Genomic DNA, 18,802 nt, shown 5'->3' on the forward strand with positions numbered 1-18,802 from the left:
AAATATGTTCTCCAGCTGTCCAGCAGAAGATGTCAGAGGAGACGGGAGCAAGGATGAGGGCAGAGAGCCGGGTGGTGGAGGTTGAGAAGCAGTGCTCAATGTTGGAGTTTGACCTTAAGCAGTCTGTGCAGAAAATGGAGCAGCTGATGAAGCAAAAGGAACGGCTGGAGGATGAGGTAACTGAGCGATCCTCACAATGGAGTTTTGTGTGTCATTTTATTTCTTTCAGCGCCGTGATTCCTAGAATTCTTTCCCGCCCTCTCGTTCTTCTCCAGGTGAAGAATCTGCAGATTCAGGTAGAGCAGGAGTCAAGCAAACGCATCCAGATTCAGAACGACCTGAAGACCCGCATGCAGGAGATGGACCGTCTTAGGTGTTCAGAGAAACAGCTCAAACAAGAGATCAACACATCACTGGAAAGTAAACGCTCACTGGAGTTTCAGCTGGCACAGCTGTCCAAGTAAGTTTCACCTTTTAGTTAGAAAACTCAATGTTTGTTTTTCTCTTAAAATGTTATCCATGTTGTCTGCTCACTAGTTATAGAGCCTTAAACATTATCAAATATGATGGAGATAAAATTGATGATTAATAGTTATATATACATGAAATGGGGCATTTGCACCATTGTGTCAGTTAATTTAACCTGGAAACAAACTGGCAGTAGCTGTAGCCAGGAGGGCTTATTTTCTCTTACTGCTGCACTGGCCAGTAATGCTCCTTGGAAGTCGGGGTGTAAATTGCCCTATAATTGCCTCCTATTTTCATAAAAGTGCTGTTATTCCAGCTTAGAGCGTGACTCTCAAAGCTGTTCTGCTACAGTGTTTACACCACAGGATTAGCGTTTACTCTCAGTCCAGCTCCATCTACTTGATTGCTAATCCTCTGGCTACTTTGCTCTACTGCGTCGGCTGACTAGGCTGAATTAAGATGTCAGGTCTCTTTTTTGTTTTCCTGGCTGAAGTGTTTTGGTTGCTGTGTAAAATATGATACATGTTGGATTTACTAAAGAAAAAAAATCAAACACCTAACATATTTGTTTTGGCGTGCTAACAGACAGTACAGAGGCAACGAGGGACAGATGAGGGAACTTCAGGACCAGCTTGAGGCTGAACAGTATTTTTCTGTGAGTATATGTCACAGTTTCTCTGTCGTGCTCATTTAATGTGAAAAGCTCCAGCTAATCTCGTTTTTTTCTCCCTCAGACGCTTTACAAAACTCAGGTCAAAGAACTAAAAGAGGAGATTGAGGAAAGGAACCGGCAGATACAGGAGGCTAATAAGAAGGTGCAGGATTTGTGCAACGAAAGGTAAGAGGCTCGGTTCTCCTCATGCATATTGCAGCCTTCTTATATATCTAAATAACCTTTAACCTTTTGTAAGTATTCCTCATTTCTTTCAGCTTTTGCTGTTTGATGGGGGGAAAATTCAAGTGATGAGGTTTTTTCTTTTTTAAAATCAAACTTCCTTTATCCTGCACACAGGGATTCCTTGTCTGCACAGCTGGATCTGACAGTGACCAAGGCCGAGTCAGAACAGCTTGCTCGGGCACTTCAGGAGGAGCAGTATTTCGAGCTCAGCCAAGAGAACAAGAAAGCAGTGACAAGGCATAAGCAGGAGATTGGGGAGAAAGAGGCTACTATTGCACGGGTGAGCCTTCAAACACACACTGACAGCATTTTCTTTATTCCCACACTCATATTCATTGCTCAATTTCTAATTCTGTTAACTTAAAGTAGAGAAAATAAACATCTTCATATTTTTGCACAGCTTGAGGAATCCTATAAAACTCTGACCAAAGATGTGGAGAATCTCAGCAGAGAGAAGACGGAGTTAAGTGAAAAGCTTCGTATTCAGGATGAAGGTACTGTGCTTTTCATGATGCGCACATCTCCGCGTTGTAATTAATGTCGATGTACAAGCTTATTCCCCTTGTCTCTCTCAGAATATGTCGCTCAGAAGGAAGAAATTGAAAAATCAATCAAGGCCAACTACGAGAAGATCCTCTACACAGAGCGCACACTGAAGACTCAGGTAAGAGCCTCTTACTTTTCGAGAAGTTACTCCATACTGTTCCTGTAAACAAGTGGAGAGATGCGGCCGATGTGTTCAACTGTTCGGTCTTTTCCATCCGTCAGGCGGTGAACAAACTGGCAGAGATCATGAATCGTAAAGACATGAAGCTGGACCAGAAGAAGAAGGGTAGCACAGCTGATCTGCGGAAAAAGGAGAAGGAAAACCGCAAGCTTCAGCTGGAGCTTAATCAGGAGAAGGAAAAGTTTAACCACATGGCCATCAAATACCAGAAGGAGCTGAGCGAGATGCAGGCGGTACGTGAACGTCTGGTTGCGCTGCGGCCCAGTATGATGATCTGTGGACTATTATTTGGTTTTAACCTTTGACCTTCCTACCACCAGCAATTGGCAGAGGAAAGCACGTATCGCAACGAGTTGCAGATGCAGCTGGACAGCAAGGAGAGCGACATCGAGCAGCTCCGGGAGAAACTGAACGACCTGCAGCAGCGCATGGATAACTCCAGCGTCACCAGCCTGCAGACAGACGAGACGGACAGTAATATCGCAGGTATGTTCCCAGCCCGTCACAGCTGCTGTTGCCTTTATCGATCACAGTGACAGTTAAAAATCAAATAAACTTACACTCGTGAACTTTGATCTGGTGACGAAGTTATGCGGTGTGGGATTTTACTTGGTTGAAAACTTGACTTACTTTGTTTGTGTCAGTTAGCGTAGGTACCACGAGGACTCGATTCCTGAAGTATAACCTTCTGAATATGATTTTTGTTTTGGTTTATTTGACACATTTGACTTTTGTCTCGTCTAAAATAAGTCTCCCTTTCAGGTTTTATTCTTTTAAATGTGTTGTTTTTAGTTCATGAGCCAAAAGATCTGAATCTGTATTTAGAGCATCATGTGAATGATTTTTTTCCAAGCAGTTTAAGTTTAGTACAGTAAGGTGTTAGAAGGCAGGGAAGCAGCTGTACTGACTCACTTAATTCTCTTTCTAATGCATCACCTTCTTAAATGACATCTAACATGTGTATGAATATATGTTGTGCTGGCTGTTTTCATGTTTGTTGGTAGCTGTGGTTAAATCAATCTCTTCTTTATTTCCCTCATGCCCAGTTGGTTCTCCTTGCTCTTCTTATCTTTGTAACTTCCATTCCTTTTCCTCTGTGAGTAACTCGGTGAATCAGCCCCTTTTTGCCCGGCCTGCGTTGCTGCTGTTGTATGTGTGTGTACTGTAGTTTTTTTGTTGTTGTTTTTTTTCCCCTCCACCCAATTTCTCAAGTATTGTTTTGCCAGAGGTGTGACAGCCATATCTGCTGGGAGAATTCAACAGCACTTTTGAAAGAAGCCTGTCAGAGTGTGGGGAGTGAATCAGCTCTAGAGGAGAAAAAAATAATGTAATGACTAACAGTGACGAGATATTACGAGAGAGTGCTGGGAGTGAATTTGCTTAATGTCACGAGGCCGACCTGAGCAGTGAAGCAGCCAAATTAGAACAAAGTTTACTGACACAACACCCGGTGTGAGGTCTGCCGCGTCACTCTCAGCACCTTTTAAATGTCTCCAAACACTGGAACAAACGTGTTCTTCAAACACGCAACACCCTTGTGTCTGTGTCGGCATGCTCACCACAAATCGCTGCTCGTTTGGACACGAAGACCTCCCTCACGACCTCACATGTAGTAGACAAATCCCACTTTTTTGTGGGTTTTTTTTTTTTTCCCTACTGAACCTGTTTAGATTGTGTTGTTTCAGCTGCATGCACTTGCATTTATGATTTAATTTTTGAATAAAGATAACACACATTTGTTTCTGTGAAAGGAGCGAGTGATCAAGCTAATTGAATTCCAGCTGCACAAATACTACATCAGGATTTTTAACATACTTTTGCAGTCTTACATGCTCTCTTAGCATGCTATAAGAAGGCCTTACTCATACTAATATTCTCTTCTTGCATGGGTGTGTGAAGTTGCAGCCTGGGATAGCTACAGTCTTCTCTTGTCACCTACTCCAGTGCACTTAACCTTAACGCTGGCAAACTCCCGAGGAGTTCACCAGCGTTTTATTTATTTATTCATTTATTTATTGACTTGTTCTTTATTTTTCTCCCCAGTTGAGTTTGGACCTGATTTGCTGCATGGCCTTCATCTAGTGTCTCTAAATACTTGCACAGAATTTTTCTTTTCATGTTTTTCTTCTTTGCTGCTTTTCAGAGTCCAGATTGGAGGGTTGGCTGTCTATTCCTAATCGTGCTAACATCAAAAGATACGGATGGAAGAAGCAGGTGTGTGTCGCACGGTTCCTTTGCTCGCTCACATTTTTCATTATGCAGAAAGAGGTTTCACCAACCCTCTCATTTGTCTCTGCAACATTTGCAGTATGTGGTGGTGAGTAGTAAGAAGATTCTGTTCTACAATGACGAGCAGGATAAGGAGCAGTCCAACCCCTCGATGGTACTGGATATCGAGTAAGTGTTTTTCTTTGTGGCATCTTCTTCTTGCTAGCTCGGTCTTCTTGAAAAATGTAGAGAAGAAAAAGTAACAAAGGTTAATGGATTTCTCCTCTTTTTATACCTTCTTGTGTAGCAAACTGTTTCATGTGAGGCCAGTCACGCAAGGAGATGTGTACCGAGCTGAGACTGATGAGATTCCAAGGATTTTCCAGGTAGGCTTTTTTTTGTTGTTGTTTTTTAATGTGCAGTTTTATTTTTATGTTCACATTTCCATGCAGTCATGAATAGAGTTTGCTCAGCCACAGAAACAAGGCCCTGTCTATCTCTCTCTAACTATTCAGATTTTGTATGCTAATGAGGGAGAGTGCAGGAAGGAGGCGGATCTAGAGACAGTCCCTCAGGGCGACAAGACCAACTGTCTCCCGCACAAAGGCCACGAGTTCATCCCCACGTTATATCACTTCCCTTCAAACTGCGAGGCCTGTGCCAAGCCTCTGTGGCACGTCTTCAAGCCGCCTCCGGCCCTGGAGTGTCGCCGCTGCCACGTGAAGTGCCACAAGGACCACCTTGACAAAAAGGAGGATGTTATTGCTCCTTGCAAAGGTAAAACACAAATTCTTATCTCTGCAGGCTAAGCTGGTATCACGAGCATTTTAAGACAATAAACAGTCCGTATCTATAAATCCTTGAAGGTGTTTTCTAGTTTATGTACAGGCTCTAAGTTGGAATTCACTGACGAAGCATTTTGGGATACTCAAAGTAAACAGGACAAATTGGTTATTGTTGCAGCTAAACTCAGAGGTTTCTAAGGGAGTTCTTGTTGTTGTTTAATTTCAGTATCAGTCATATAAACATTGTTTATATCCTTGAGGCCTTTTTGTTGAAAGAAAGTATTTTAAAGCGTTGTTTACATCCTTGTTTCGTCCTCCCTTGGCAAATTCCAGCTTATGTTGACACGTCACTGCCACTTGTTCATCAGTGAAATAGTGTGAAACCACTGGCACGATCAGGTTTTGTACCACACATCTGCTAATGTGTAAACAAAGTCATTTGGAGGACTTGGATAGTTCGAGGTCATGTTTTTAAGGCTTGATTGTGTCATCCTGTCCAGTAAACTACGACGTGACCTCTGCCCGGGACATGCTGCTGCTGGCTCTGACCCAAGACGAGCAGAAGAAATGGATCGGCCACCTCGGAAAGAAGATTCCCAAGACCCCGCCGTCGACATTCACAAGAGCCTCGCCGCGGTCCATGTCCACTCGCTCTGGACCCAACCAATCCTTCCGCAAGAACCCTAAAAGCAATACAGGAAAGCTGAGGTAACTTGATAACTTTGAAATAAAACCCATCTCGTCAGACCTTATTTGTATTTATTTATTAACTCAGATTGCGTTTACATATTTTCACTAATGGTGATAACTAGGATAAAACGTGAGTATTTTTTCTCTTCAGGCAGTCAGTCAGGGTGTGCTGCAGTCAGTAGCCTTTTTTTTTCTCTCTCTCCTCAAACCCATCTTGTGGGCTGAGATGTGGTCAAGTCAGTCATGTGACCTGCTGTTTGTCTCCTGTGTTGTAGCAGAGCGCAGTCCACCCTCCAAGCAGCAGACACAACATCGAGCACTTGTTGACAGGAACTTCTTCAGAAAGTTTTTGTGTGTGTGTGTGTGTGTGTGTGTGTGTGTGTGTGTGTGCGTTTTTAAAAAACAGACTTTTTTCTATGACTTTAAACTTGTCTATTTATTAATTGTGTTATTGGGTGTTTCAAACTCAAGAGACACTTCCTGGTTGCTTGGTTGACTCTTGGGCTCTGTGCAGTTGGCACTTGGGATTTTCTAATTGGCACTAATGTGTTGTTGGGGTCAGTTACTAACTTCATATTCTTACATGGCAACTCTCATTAGACCAATATTCAGGATTTTTACATTACTGGTCAAACATCATGAAAAGGTGTTATAGTGTCTGTAAGCCAGCTTTTCTGTTTCTGTTGTTAGACTGGGTTACTAACGAAGGTTTTTTATTTTATTTTGAAAAGGCCTTTCTTTTACTGGACACCTGTCTCTGTTCTTCTTTCAGCTAACCGTCTGAACCGTTGGGATTTTTCTCTGGACTCTAAACTTTCCCTTCCTTCCTCATCCTCAAAAATGGAAAGAAACTGTATTGCATAGATAATTCATTAAAAAACAAAAAAAACAAAGCTAAAAAAATATATGTATATTGACAAATAACCAACGCTGGAGAAATTGCAACACACTTCAGACACAAGGCATCGTGGACATTAAAAAAGCAAGGGGAGGGAGTCACTTGACCAACTCAGCAAACTTGCAGCTCTACGTTTTCACCAGAAGATGGCGCACACGTCTTGATCTAAAGATGGACAACAGAGGGAGAGAGGGACTCCTGTCATGTAGACATCCTGTGCTTCATATCATGTGAGAGTTGGAATGGAAACTGGAAGGTAAAAGGGGGTTTTGCTGGGACTGCTGCATGTATGTGTTCAGTTTAAGGTACTGTCATACAGGGATTGCAGATCTGCGGCGAAAGGTTGTGTCTCAGGGGCGGAAAATTGATATCTATTTAGTAATTTCTTTCCCCCACCTGTCGGATAACGTGGGCTTTAATGCAACTATGCTTTTGTTTTGTTTTGGTTTTGTTGTTGTTGTTTTTTTTTTTTAATGACTGATGCCTTCATCTAACGTCTCTGGCCTTTTTGCCTTTATTCTTATCACTCTGCAAGTCAGTTATATCAGGTTTGGGACAACGTATTGGGACATGAGTATTAGATGTTTTGAGTATTGAGTGAGGAGCATGCAAGATCATCATTTAAATCTATGCATTGTTTTTATTATAATTATTTTTATTGCTCCAAGCCATAAGGAAAATTCCATTGTAATGGTATATAGGAGTCCTAAAACTTTTTTTGTTTATTTGGTACATTGTCTGTAATATTTTTTTTTTTTGTGTATTCAGTGTATTTTTTCTTTGTAATGTATTGCCTTACATTGATTCATAGATAAGTGGTTCAAAAGGAAAACATTAAGTTAACAAATGTAAAACTGCACTGTTTGACTTGACTGTAAATTATTTGTAGAAGACTAAACAGGTGTAGCATTTGGCCCACCTAGTGCCTTACCGTTTGGATATTGATTTTACTGCCATATGTTTTTCTTTCCTTTTTTTTTTGTTGTTGAAACAAGACAAATCTGAATTCTTCCATCATTTTTTTTTTAAGAATTTGCCACACGTGTGTGGTTTTATCAGAACTTGCTTTGTCTGGTTTGAATATATATAAAAAATTATATATATAAATAAATATATTAGATTACCTCTTTATGAACACATAGCAATAGAGTTTGTGTAAAAACAAAGTCCCCGTTCTTGGTTCATATCATAAATTTGAGGAGGATGTATCTTAAAAACAAGCCCGTGTCAATGATTGTCCTCGATTGCAAGTCATTTTCTCTAACATGGTAATGTCCCGCTAATGCAAACACCCCCACAGTGTATAATATGAGAGAGACATAAGGATTATGGAATACCTCCACAGTCTTTTTATGTGTAACGTTTTGTTCAGTTAAAAACAAAAAGCACTGGAACTATGATCTACTCGTGTCTTGGATAATTTGCATGGTTAAATTGCATTGGAATCCGCACTGATGGATATGTCAATAAACATATCTCTGTCATTCATTGTATAGTAGTTTTCACTTTAGATGTCATTTATGTTTTTGTATCAGGCCAGCTGGGACAGATTCAAGGACCCCTAAGCACATCTTTATATGCTAATTTAACTCTGCTAATCTTGACACTTTTATTCTCACCAGGTTTATTTTTGGGCCTTTTTCACTTTTATTTTGAACAGGACATCAGAGCACACATGCAGGAAATGTCCTATTGTGGGGTCAAACCCAGGCCTTTGCACAAGGGTTCACCATATTGGTCTTCTGCTTAATCACTAAACTATAGCGGCACAATTAATTGTAGTTTTGTGCTTTTATATTCTAAAATAAATAAATAAATACTTGGTGTTTTTTAATCATATGGAGTGGAAGGAACAAAGGGGTTCCATCCCCAAAGTTGGTCTATTTACGGTGTCACAGTGAGAGCAGTGCACTCTTTGCTGTGAGATAACTATCATTCACTCACACTTGGAAATCCGTGTAGTTACAGCCTTATAAATACTGTAATTAAAGAAGTCTGAATGATCTGGGTGTGTGTATCTCGGATGTTGCTGCAGGCCAGCAGGGCGACTAGCAGATGTCAGAGCGCATCGATAAGTTCCCAGCGTGTTGTTGCAGCGTCATTCTGTTTGAATGAAGTTCAGTCCGAGAACTAGCAACTCTTCATACGCGCCCCAGTGGACCGAAACAGGAAAAATAGCGAGTTGAGGATATTAAAGGTTTCTAAATATGCCGGTGTTTACAGGTAAAGTACTTTTAATACAGCATGATTATCACCAAGGAGAAAATACTTTAAAAACGGGAACCCTTACACGTGTTTTTAGTTTTAAATTACATTAGCATGTTAGCTTAGCTGTGTGTAGCATGATTTGCATTTAGCCTACAACCGTTAGCATGCTATCTTGACAGCATCTTGTTCTTAGACTAGTGGTAGAGTTATTTCAGAAGACACTTTTTTGAAACAGGGAAGCGCACAGAATTGTTACACCACTGTATCCGGCTTGCTGTTTGTTAACGTTATTTACTGAGTACGTGAAAAAGCTGTCCAAGCTAACTGAGCTTCTGCTGCTGTCAGCTAGCTTAGTTACCCAGTTAGCAGGTAATAAGTAAGGTGAGTTAACTAATTATGTAAAGCTACTGATTCTCACCGCAATGTCACCACTTTAATTGTGGTTTTACTCGCTGAAGACATTTCCCTATAAATTTTTTAGCAGAATTGGGAGCACTTGTGCCTTTTACTATAAAGGATAGCATTGCTAACAAAGCTAGCTAAATCATAGTGTACAGTTATACGTCTTTACTCCAACTGCGTCTTGAAGACATGCGATCACTCAGTTTGTTTTCTTTGTGTCAGTGATCTTATACTGATTTCTATAATCGCCAATGAGCGCCTTTATTACGGTTCATAGACATTCAGACTGCTGCATATTTGTTGGCTCCCACTTTGTGTTTATTCACCGACAGTCAGCTTGACTAACCGGGTGCCTTATTCCTTGGAGCACTACCCTGATGCTAAGGAGGTGCTGTGTCATGTCACGGTTTCCCAAACCAGGAACGGCTAATATTTTGACACTGAGTGCTTCTGTTTCTTTTCAGTAAATGTGAAATGGGGCAAAGAGAAGTTTGATGCAGTAGAGCTCAACACTGAGGAACCACCCATGGTGTTCAAGGCGCAGCTCTTTGCCCTGACAGGAGTTCAGCCAGACAGACAGAAGGTCATGGTGAAGGGAGGCACTCTCAAGGTACTAATATAAACATCCAAAATCTAGAAAAGGAGATCCTCAGAGAACCACACCAGTGCATATAGTTCCTTTAATTTAAACATGCTTAGTTTCGGTTCAGTTTCAAGGTTGTGCTATGGCTCTTACAAAAATGAAAGGGACTTTTTGATTAATTATAGGATTGGTTTTGTCTTTTCATTTGTTTTGAAACAAATAAGGTAAAGTTAAAGGTAAGATGAGTAAACCTTATCCATTTTAAGGTTGCTAATCAATGTTTTATCTGAATTCTAGGATGACGAGTGGGGAAATATTAAGCTGAAAAATGTGAGTACCGCATATACCAAGTGGTTCTTTACGGGAGCTTCATCACAAAATTTTCACATAAATTACTGAAATGAATATTTCTCTGCTTTTTGAAGGGAATGACCCTGCTGATGATGGGCTCAGCAGATGCCCTACCTGAGGAGCCTGCAGTCCGACCCATGTTTGTAGAGGACATGACTGAGGAGCAGCTGGCCTCAGCGGTGAGTAATCCTGAAAATTACCACTGTGGGGTGAACAAATATAACAATTACAGCTTTTAGTGTGGATGTGATTGATTGAATTGGGCTTTCATGTACTGAGTATAAAGTATAAAATGGTAAACTAAATGTGCAGAATCATTTAGTTGCTAAAAACTTTTTTTGTGTGTGTGGCTCAGTGAGACATTTGCAAGCTAGGTGTTTTGGTGTAGTAATGAATTTATAATTTATTTACTGAAGAGAAAATATGCAGCAGACTCAAAATACAGTATGAATTACAAACTTCCACATGATAAATACTGGGTAAATGTCTTTAAGATGGAAATGGGCAAACAAAAGACCCGCTTTCTCATTATGAGTTTGTTCATCTGTGGATCCTCGGTTCCTCTCATCAGGGATGTGAGCAGAATTGGCGAGGAAGAGACATGAGGAGAGAGAAGTTGGTGGATAAAACAGCCATTTAAAAAAAAAAAAAAAAAAAAAAAGAGAGAGAGAGATGCATCCTCTGGAGCCCCATTTTTAAGGAGATTTTATTCAAATCTCATGTTTGGCACAACTGCATCATAGTGCAACTGTATTTTACACTTTCAGATGTAGCAGTGTTCTTTATATTTGTTTATGTTTAGGGCTGCTCTGAATTATATTTACTTATTTATTTAGTACTTCCTAAAAAGGATACACTTGTGCGTCTTTTATTAAAGCTCCTCCAGCAACATGAAGTACTGAGATTGATGTCTTGGTCACAGGCAGGAGGGAAGAACAAATTAAAGAAATGAGCAAAGCCTCTTTAGTGGTTCATAGAGTTTGACGTGTGAACTTATTAACGTTTCTGAAATTGGACGCGCCAAAAGAATTGAAAGGACAGAGTTCAACAAATTTGAGCTTTTAAAAAAAGACAGTTTATGTATCTAGAACAGATCAGATGACCATACTTGATAAAGAAGAAGTGGACTCAATGTGATGTGTTGATTCTGTATTGTCCCTTCTGCACAGTCCCAGATCTACAATGAAACTAAATTTATGTATCCCTTACCTACACGTAGTGTTATACCTTGAGATGAACCAATGCCACTGTGAATGTTGTCATTGTCAGATGGAGCTGCCTTGTGGACTGACGAACTTGGGCAACACCTGCTACATGAACGCCACAGTGCAGTGTCTACGCTCTGTGCCAGAGCTCAAAACTGCACTCAGGAGGTCATTTTTACTGCTATTACTGTTTGTCGGTGACGTGTTCAGATCATTACGAATAATTTCACCACCACTGGTTTTAGTTGCCGTTCACCTCACATCACTCTCCCGCTACAGGTATTCAGGTGCTCTGCGATCTTCAGGAGCAAATGCACCATCTCAGTACATCACAGCAGGTGTGAAGCATGCCAAAAAATAGACATATTAATGTCGTGAATTTACTGATACAAATAAAATGGTTTCTTTGTTTTTTAGCCCTTCGTGATTTATATGAGACTATGGATAAAACCTCGTCCAGCCTCCCTCCCATTATTTTGCTGCAGTTCCTCCATATGGCCTTTCCACAGTTTGCTGAGAAGGGGGATCAGGGGCAGTACCTCCAGCAGGTGAAAAACTCTTAATTATAGTTCTGCGTTGTTAAATTTGATTAGCCATGTGACGTGTCTTTAACTCAGTCTCATAATGGCAGCAAATTCATGACATTTATTGTGCTTTGTTGTTTATTCAGGATGCCAATGAATGTTGGCTGCAGATGATGAGAGTGCTTCAGCAAAAGCTGGAGTCACTAGAACCAGAGACTACCATGGAGGTAATGCTTAAAACCCCCACCAAATCTATTATTTTGTAATCTAATTATGGCTGTCTCATAAATTCATGAGAAAATTTTGTTATTTTTAATCTTCAGACTGAATCTGAGGGTGGAGCTGCCTCTGCCTCTGCAAAGAAGAACTTCATTGACCAGTATTTTGGTGTAGAATTTGAAACTAGGTATCCTTCTGTCTTTGTCAATCAAATCTTTGTGCACTTTAATACTTGAGAGATATATATATACAAGTATAAGTTTCACTTTAAAAGACTGCACTGTTCTTTCATAGTTGTTGGTAATGAGATAAAATCTAGAGGTGAAACATTAATGAGCCGGGCTTCTTCTTAACTCTACTATTCAGCATGAAATGCACAGAGTCTGAGGAGGAGGAACCAATCAAGGGCAAGGAAAGCCAGCTCCAGCTCAGTTGCTTCATCAACCAAGAAGTGAAATACCTGGCAACAGGACTAAGGCTGGTAAGTATCATGAAAAGGCTGAGGTCTGTGTGCAAAGCATAGATGGTATGAAAGATGCATATAGCCACCTTGAGATCACACAGTGGTTTTGGACTGGACATTTTTAACCTTTAACATTTGTGTTTTGACTATTATGGTTACAGTTAGGAGCTAATGCTAAGCTTGATTCATTCACAAACTGTATGAGTGCAATACACAGGCACATATCAGCTAATTGGGCCTACATAACAAGCCAATAAGACAGACAGTTTATTGAACCCGCAAAGGAAATTACTGTGTTACAACAGCATGAAAACAATAGAACACAATACGATAAAAGCAATGTTGTAAAAGTATTAAAAAGTAGTACCACAAGCTGACAGTGAAGGGCTTATAATGTGAGGTAGTGCAAAATATTTATATGCAACAAAACAAAAACATGAAGTTATGCTGAGATGGGTGGGGGCTGAGCCTCCCTCCATTTCTCTATGGAAGTCGCTCATCATTGATGTTATGACTCTGATCAGGTTGGGACATTATATTGATTGGAGCTCCCGAATTTTTGTGGACAAATGGAAGAAACCACTGGAAGCACTGGGAGTAACCTGTAAACTGGATGCTAATGGACATAATGTTATAATACTCTAGTGCTGTGCAGTGTTGTTATTTTGGATGTGAACCAGTCTTGTATTTGTTGTGGAAAAAAGTTAAATAAAAGTTGGGAAAAGTGGAAAAACAAAACCAAAACATGAAGTTAAAGAAAAATAAGACCAACTGCAGATGTCATTAATAAATACCGGTATGTAAACACAAGAAACTGCAGCTGGAAACTATAGTATAGAAATCTGTGTTGAAAAATGTGATTTCTTGCATGCTGACACGTGTGTTTACCTGCCCAGAACAGGAACTGTTATACAGTCTTGTAGAGAATAGTAGGAATGCTTTCCTGAAGTGGTCTTTATGGTAGCGGGGTTGAATCAGTCCAAATGAGAATGAGCTCTGCTGCCTCTGTAGTGGGGAGCTGGTATGGTGGGTTGTCCATGGTGGACAGCAGTTTGTCATTGACCTCCCGTCCTTCACTGACTCAGACACCTGCACATTCTGACCAGCAATGGTTCGAGCCTTGTGAATTAGTTGTTGATCGTGGGGGCATCTCTGGCACTGATGCTGTCCCCCAGCAAAGTACACAACAGCAAAGTAAATGACACTCACTACCACAGGATGGTAGAAGATCTCCAGCATTTTGCTACACATACTAAAGAACCTGAGTTTCCTCAGAAAGTAGCGTCTGCTCACCCCCTTTCGCACAGCATCACTTTTGGTTCTTAAGTCTAGTCTGCCATTCAAGTGAACACCCTAGTGCCTGTAGTAGTCCACTGTTTCAGCCTCCTCACACATGATGGTAATGGGCTTAGTCACAGTTCTTTTTTTCACATTGGAAATCAACCAGCATCTCTTTTGTCTTGCTCATGTCCACAAAGAGGTGATATCTACCAGACCACTCCATAAAACTCCTCAACAGCTCCCTTTACTCCCACTCCTGGCCATCCTCAATACACCCAACCCCTGCAGTGTCATTAGAGGACCTCTGCAGGGGGAAGGACTCACAGTTATGCTTCTAGCAGATGCTGATCCACTCCAGCTGTTTGGGCCAGGACGCCTGTCAATCAGCATGGGTTACAACATGGATGAGTTGGTCCAATCGTACTTCATCAGAAGGAAAAACCGCACAAACTTGGAAGATTTGTGCAAAATGAAATGGCTTGCAGTGGACAGGTGCAAGGATACTGGTGGTTACACGCTCGTGTAGTAAAGAGGATATGTTCTATCACAAGACATGATAAGACAGCTGATCAAGTTGGGTTTTTTTGTTTTGTTTTTTTAAATTCTGATTTTTCTGCCCCAACAGAGACTGCAGGAAGAAATCACAAAAATGTCTCCGACCCTGAACAGAAATGCGCTGTATATAAAATCCGTAAGTCCTCTTTTCGCTCTTATATTCCTTTTTGTCATTTGAAACTGCCTGCAGGACTGTGTGAATGTAGGACTTGAGTATGACATTCATTTCGGTTTTCTTTCCTCCTGTTAGTCAAAACTTAGCCGCCTGCCTGCTTACTTGACTGTTCAGATGGTCAGGTTTTTCTACAAAGAGAAGGAGTCTGTCAATGCAAAAGTTCTAAAGGTTTGTCTTCAGCTGCAGTTCTTTCTTACAGTGCTCACAGTAGCTGAGGATCTAAAGTCTCAGAATTTGTGTATATTTTTTTAGGATGTCAAGTTCCCGCTCATGTTGGATGTTTATGAGCTGTGCACTGCCGAGCTGCAGGAAAAGATGTTACCAATCAGGTCAAAGTTTAAGGAGGTCGAGGACAAGAAGCTAGAGAAACAGCAGCAAAAGGTAAAGCAGATCAGCTCGCCATGACATTTACACACATTTAGGAGTAGATGAACTCCTATTTAAAGCATAAACTCTATTTGATTTTCTTTTCTAGTTGATAAAGAAGGCAGAAGCAGCAAAAGAAGTGAAATATGAGCCTTTCTCGTTCTCAGAGGGTATGTACCTGTGACAGTAGTGCAGGAAATGTTACATGAGTAGAAAAAATACATTTACAATATAAGTTAAAGAAATCAGGTGTTGGAAGTAGATGGGGGAAAAAAATGTAAATGCACTACAAATTCACCTGCCTTACCGGACAAAGTCTCGAGTCATCACCCCTGTTTCCAAGGAGCCAGGCTGAGCAGCAGTTCTCCAGGCTTTCTGAAGGTCTTTTATCCTGGCTGCTTTTTCACTCAATTTACACATAGAAAGAAGGACATTCAGTACAGGACTTTTACTTTTATTTATTTTACTTTTTTTGTAAGACTGACTTATGAATCATTCGAGCATAAAAAAGGTGCCTAACTCATGTGATGAACTAGTATTGTCAACTAAGCAAAGTTCACTTGAATCTGCAAAAAATGCCAAAGATAACATTTTGACAGGTATAAAATAGTATTTTTGCACCAACAGGGCGTCCTGTAAAAAACAAAAAAATAGAAAACTGGACAAATGCATGACAAACATGGCAAGCTTCAAAACACGATCTATCGTCTGGAAAGGGTCTGATAGCTTTGTCGCTATGGCGGTGAAAAATACAGTGCAACACTATCAGTAGGGCTGGGTATCGTCACTGATTTCTATAACGCGATCTGATTCACAGGGCCCCAACTGGATTTGATCTCCTCTTCGATTCGATTCAATTTAGACTCAGACAGAAATATTATAATAATAATCATTAATCAGTACATATCTATACATCTATATATATCTATATATAGATATATATATCTATATCTAGATATATATATATAGATCTAGATATATATATCTATATCTAGATATATATATCTATATCTAGATATAGATATCTAGATATAGATATATAGATATAGGATATTTTATCCTATAGGCTATAAATAGAAAGCTGACACTTCTGAGACTTCAGTAGAGATGTGAGCATCAAGCAGATGCCTTTGTGTCAAAGTAACTGAGGATAAAACGCAAAAAAAAACATGAAGAAAATTTTCCTGGTTTTTCTGGTTTTTCTAGCAGTTAACCTTAAAAATATTCTGCAGAAGAAAACCATGAATCAACGTATGAACATTACCTGATGCTGCTGAAGTGAAGCAGAGCAAAGTTACAGAGGTTTTATTAGAGGCACTGCTAAGCATTTTGCAATTTGGCAAAATTTGTAAAAGTTTACACTTCTTCTGTATTGAACAGCAGAAATTAGGCTCTCTTGTCAGGTCCTTTTTTTTTTTTTTTTTTTTTTCTTTTCTTTTAAGGCAAAAAACAGCAGGCGAAAATACTGTACACAATGGTGAACTGCTATATAATAAGCAAGCAAATAATGCAGAAAACAGATTGTTTTTATGGTAAACTGGTCTTTCTGAGAGAAAGAACTGTACAGGAAGTGTGGCTTTTTTTTAAAAATGTATTTATTTTATTGTGGTGGAAGCAAAATGGCAAAAGTAAGAGGGAATTCATGACAGTGTTTTCTAAACGTGAAGTGTAGTTTTGATCTTCTTGCTGCTGGTTCAGTGAATTTTGGTCTGAGAGCAACGAAACCTGCAGCTTCAGGATCTGTGATACGTCAGCTTTCAACACCCGGGATGTCGGCATACGTGCCATCGGGGTGGATCCGTGCTCTGTGTTTACATATTTTTGCAGACACCATTTACCTGCTCTTTAATCGTTTGCTGTTTTAGCTGTTTGGCGGTTGTTGAAATGGTTTCGTGAGCTTTAACCTGAGATTCTGGCTTTTCTGGCAAAATACATTTATTTTTAAAAATGGATTTCATAAGTCGATATTTCATTATTCAAACTAAAATAAATTTGAATCAGGGAAATCAATTAGTTTTAAACCCACCCCTAACTATCAGTCATGGATCGCCCTCCCCGGAGTCCAGACCTCAACATTATTGAAGCAGTGTAGAATCATTTTGACAGAGAATCGAACAAAAGACAGCCAAGATCGAAAGAAGAGGTGTAAATGTCCTTCAAGAAACCTGGAAAACTATCCCTAAAGACTCTTTAAAGAAATTACAATAGAGCTCCAAAGACAGGTCAGGCTGTCCAAGAATAAAGGTGGTCATACCAAATATTTCAAGCTTGTTTGAATGGTACAAACTCTGTTTTTCCACGTTTAAATAAATTGCTGGACCTGTCTTTCATTTTCCTGTCAAAACAAACGCGGTTATGTTTTTTTGTCATGAAATCTTTGGAGTGAAATTTGAGTATGCTTTTTTTTTTCTCTCTGTGTGGATATTTTTCTTTTGCTCACGAGTCAGAATTAAAGGTACGGCACGTTTTCTTCTTGTAGACCTTGGTTCCAACAACAGTGGCTACTACGACCTGCAGGCTGTGCTGACGCACCAAGGCCGCTCAAGCTCCTCAGGCCACTATGTGGGATGGGTCAAAAGGAAAGAAGGTAATCGCATTTGTGTGACAGTAATCGGCACGCACCTGACATCAGTCAGTCCCAATTTATACTGTGCAAGCGCTTCATGTGTCGTGTCTTCCGGTGTCGTTCTGACAGATGAGTGGGTCAAGTTTGACGATGACAAGGTGAGTGTGGTGTCTCCAGAGGATATCCTGCGACTGTCAGGTGGCGGAGACTGGCATATAGCGTATGTTCTACTGTATGGCCCCCGGCGGCTGGACATACTTGGAGAGGAACAATAGCTGTGGCAGACTTCTCAGAAGACAAAGACAACATCCAATATACACACAAATTGCCATTTCAAAGCACTGTCTGCATAGATGTGCAATAAAACTGGTGTCTTTAAAGATTTGAATACCTTAATTTTTTTGTTTTCTTTTGTAACCAACACAGATGCTTGTAAACAAATTCTGTCAAATGGTGTTAAATATTCAACCACAGTGGGCTTTGAAAATGGAGAGATGATGAGAGGCAATCTCTGGACTGGATCCTCAAGAGGTTTTTGAGTCTAGCGCTGCAGTTTCATTAAATGTTTTATACACATTGTATATTTTTTAAAGCCTTTGATGAGGTGCTCATATCATTAAAGCAAAATGTTTCTCTCTAGTCATTTAATCTTGTACAGAAATGCCTAGCCAAGCTGTCTCTGACGTATTACAAAACACTGTAAAGACTTGCCCTTGTTCACCTGTTGGCCCCCTCGGGGTAATCTGGGTTCAATCTCAGGTCTTTTAAGTGCTTGGCTCACATCATCTCCTGTAATTGTTCTGAAATGTATTGACAGATGAGGTTTTCTGCCAAATCTTCACTAATGCTCTTTTCAGGGAGGTGTGTGGGGAAACTGTTCAGAACATGTTGCCCTTGTGGTGAACTGTGTGCGGTTTAATAAAGGCTTGAGATTCAACCGTGATGGTTTGCTCAATAAGCTTTTGAACGTCATTCTTGCTGATGCGGATCTCAGACTTTAATCTATACCTTTACAAAAAGAAAAAAAATGCTGTGCTTGACCATGTTTCTCTGTGCAGCTTTCCCGATCGCCCTGCCACAGTCTGTAAGGCCTGAACGTCAACTCTCTGTAATAACAATTGACTGAACTCGTTTCATAGGTGGTGAAAATAAAGTGTTACACCAAAATGAGATTGTTGTGTATCAAAACAAACGTGCTACCAAACTTTTTACAAGGCAAAAACATTTATT

The 18,802-nt window shown here is 40.2% G+C and overlaps 2 protein-coding genes across 2 annotated transcripts in view; both read left to right on the forward strand.

The window, feature by feature from the left end:
• rock1 (Rho-associated, coiled-coil containing protein kinase 1) overlaps positions 1-7,744 on the forward strand; it is a 30,880-nt gene extending 23,136 nt beyond the window's left edge. Inside the window, exons 19-33 of the mRNA XM_085378976.1 lie at positions 16-176; positions 276-460; positions 1,054-1,123; positions 1,203-1,306; positions 1,481-1,646; positions 1,767-1,860; positions 1,942-2,030; positions 2,135-2,326; positions 2,414-2,579; positions 4,237-4,307; positions 4,402-4,490; positions 4,609-4,687; positions 4,817-5,078; positions 5,587-5,794; positions 6,549-7,744. Of these exons, the coding sequence (XP_085235102.1) occupies positions 16-176; positions 276-460; positions 1,054-1,123; positions 1,203-1,306; positions 1,481-1,646; positions 1,767-1,860; positions 1,942-2,030; positions 2,135-2,326; positions 2,414-2,579; positions 4,237-4,307; positions 4,402-4,490; positions 4,609-4,687; positions 4,817-5,078; positions 5,587-5,794; positions 6,549-6,552 (1,940 nt within the window). The 3' untranslated portion in view covers positions 6,553-7,744. The remainder of the gene's footprint in view (positions 1-15; positions 177-275; positions 461-1,053; positions 1,124-1,202; positions 1,307-1,480; positions 1,647-1,766; positions 1,861-1,941; positions 2,031-2,134; positions 2,327-2,413; positions 2,580-4,236; positions 4,308-4,401; positions 4,491-4,608; positions 4,688-4,816; positions 5,079-5,586; positions 5,795-6,548) is intronic.
• Positions 7,745-8,791: 1,047 nt separating this feature from the next.
• usp14 (ubiquitin specific peptidase 14 (tRNA-guanine transglycosylase)) lies at positions 8,792-18,729 on the forward strand. Its single transcript, XM_085378977.1, has 16 exons — positions 8,792-8,897; positions 9,749-9,894; positions 10,165-10,197; positions 10,293-10,397; positions 11,488-11,591; positions 11,703-11,761; positions 11,841-11,971; positions 12,094-12,174; positions 12,271-12,353; positions 12,533-12,647; positions 14,536-14,601; positions 14,716-14,808; positions 14,893-15,021; positions 15,116-15,176; positions 17,486-17,593; positions 17,702-18,729. The coding sequence occupies exons 1-16, from the start codon at positions 8,882-8,884 to the stop codon at positions 17,845-17,847; spliced, it is 1,476 nt and encodes a 491-aa protein (XP_085235103.1). The 5' UTR covers positions 8,792-8,881; the 3' UTR covers positions 17,848-18,729.
• Positions 18,730-18,802: the final 73 nt, after the last annotated feature.

The sequence above is a fragment of the Diplotaxodon limnothrissa genome, linkage group LG18 (genome assembly GCF_057381915.1).
Source record: "Diplotaxodon limnothrissa isolate DT_005_m linkage group LG18, D_limnothrissa_male_GT1.1, whole genome shotgun sequence".
In the NCBI taxonomy this organism is placed as follows: Eukaryota; Metazoa; Chordata; class Actinopteri; order Cichliformes; family Cichlidae; genus Diplotaxodon; species Diplotaxodon limnothrissa.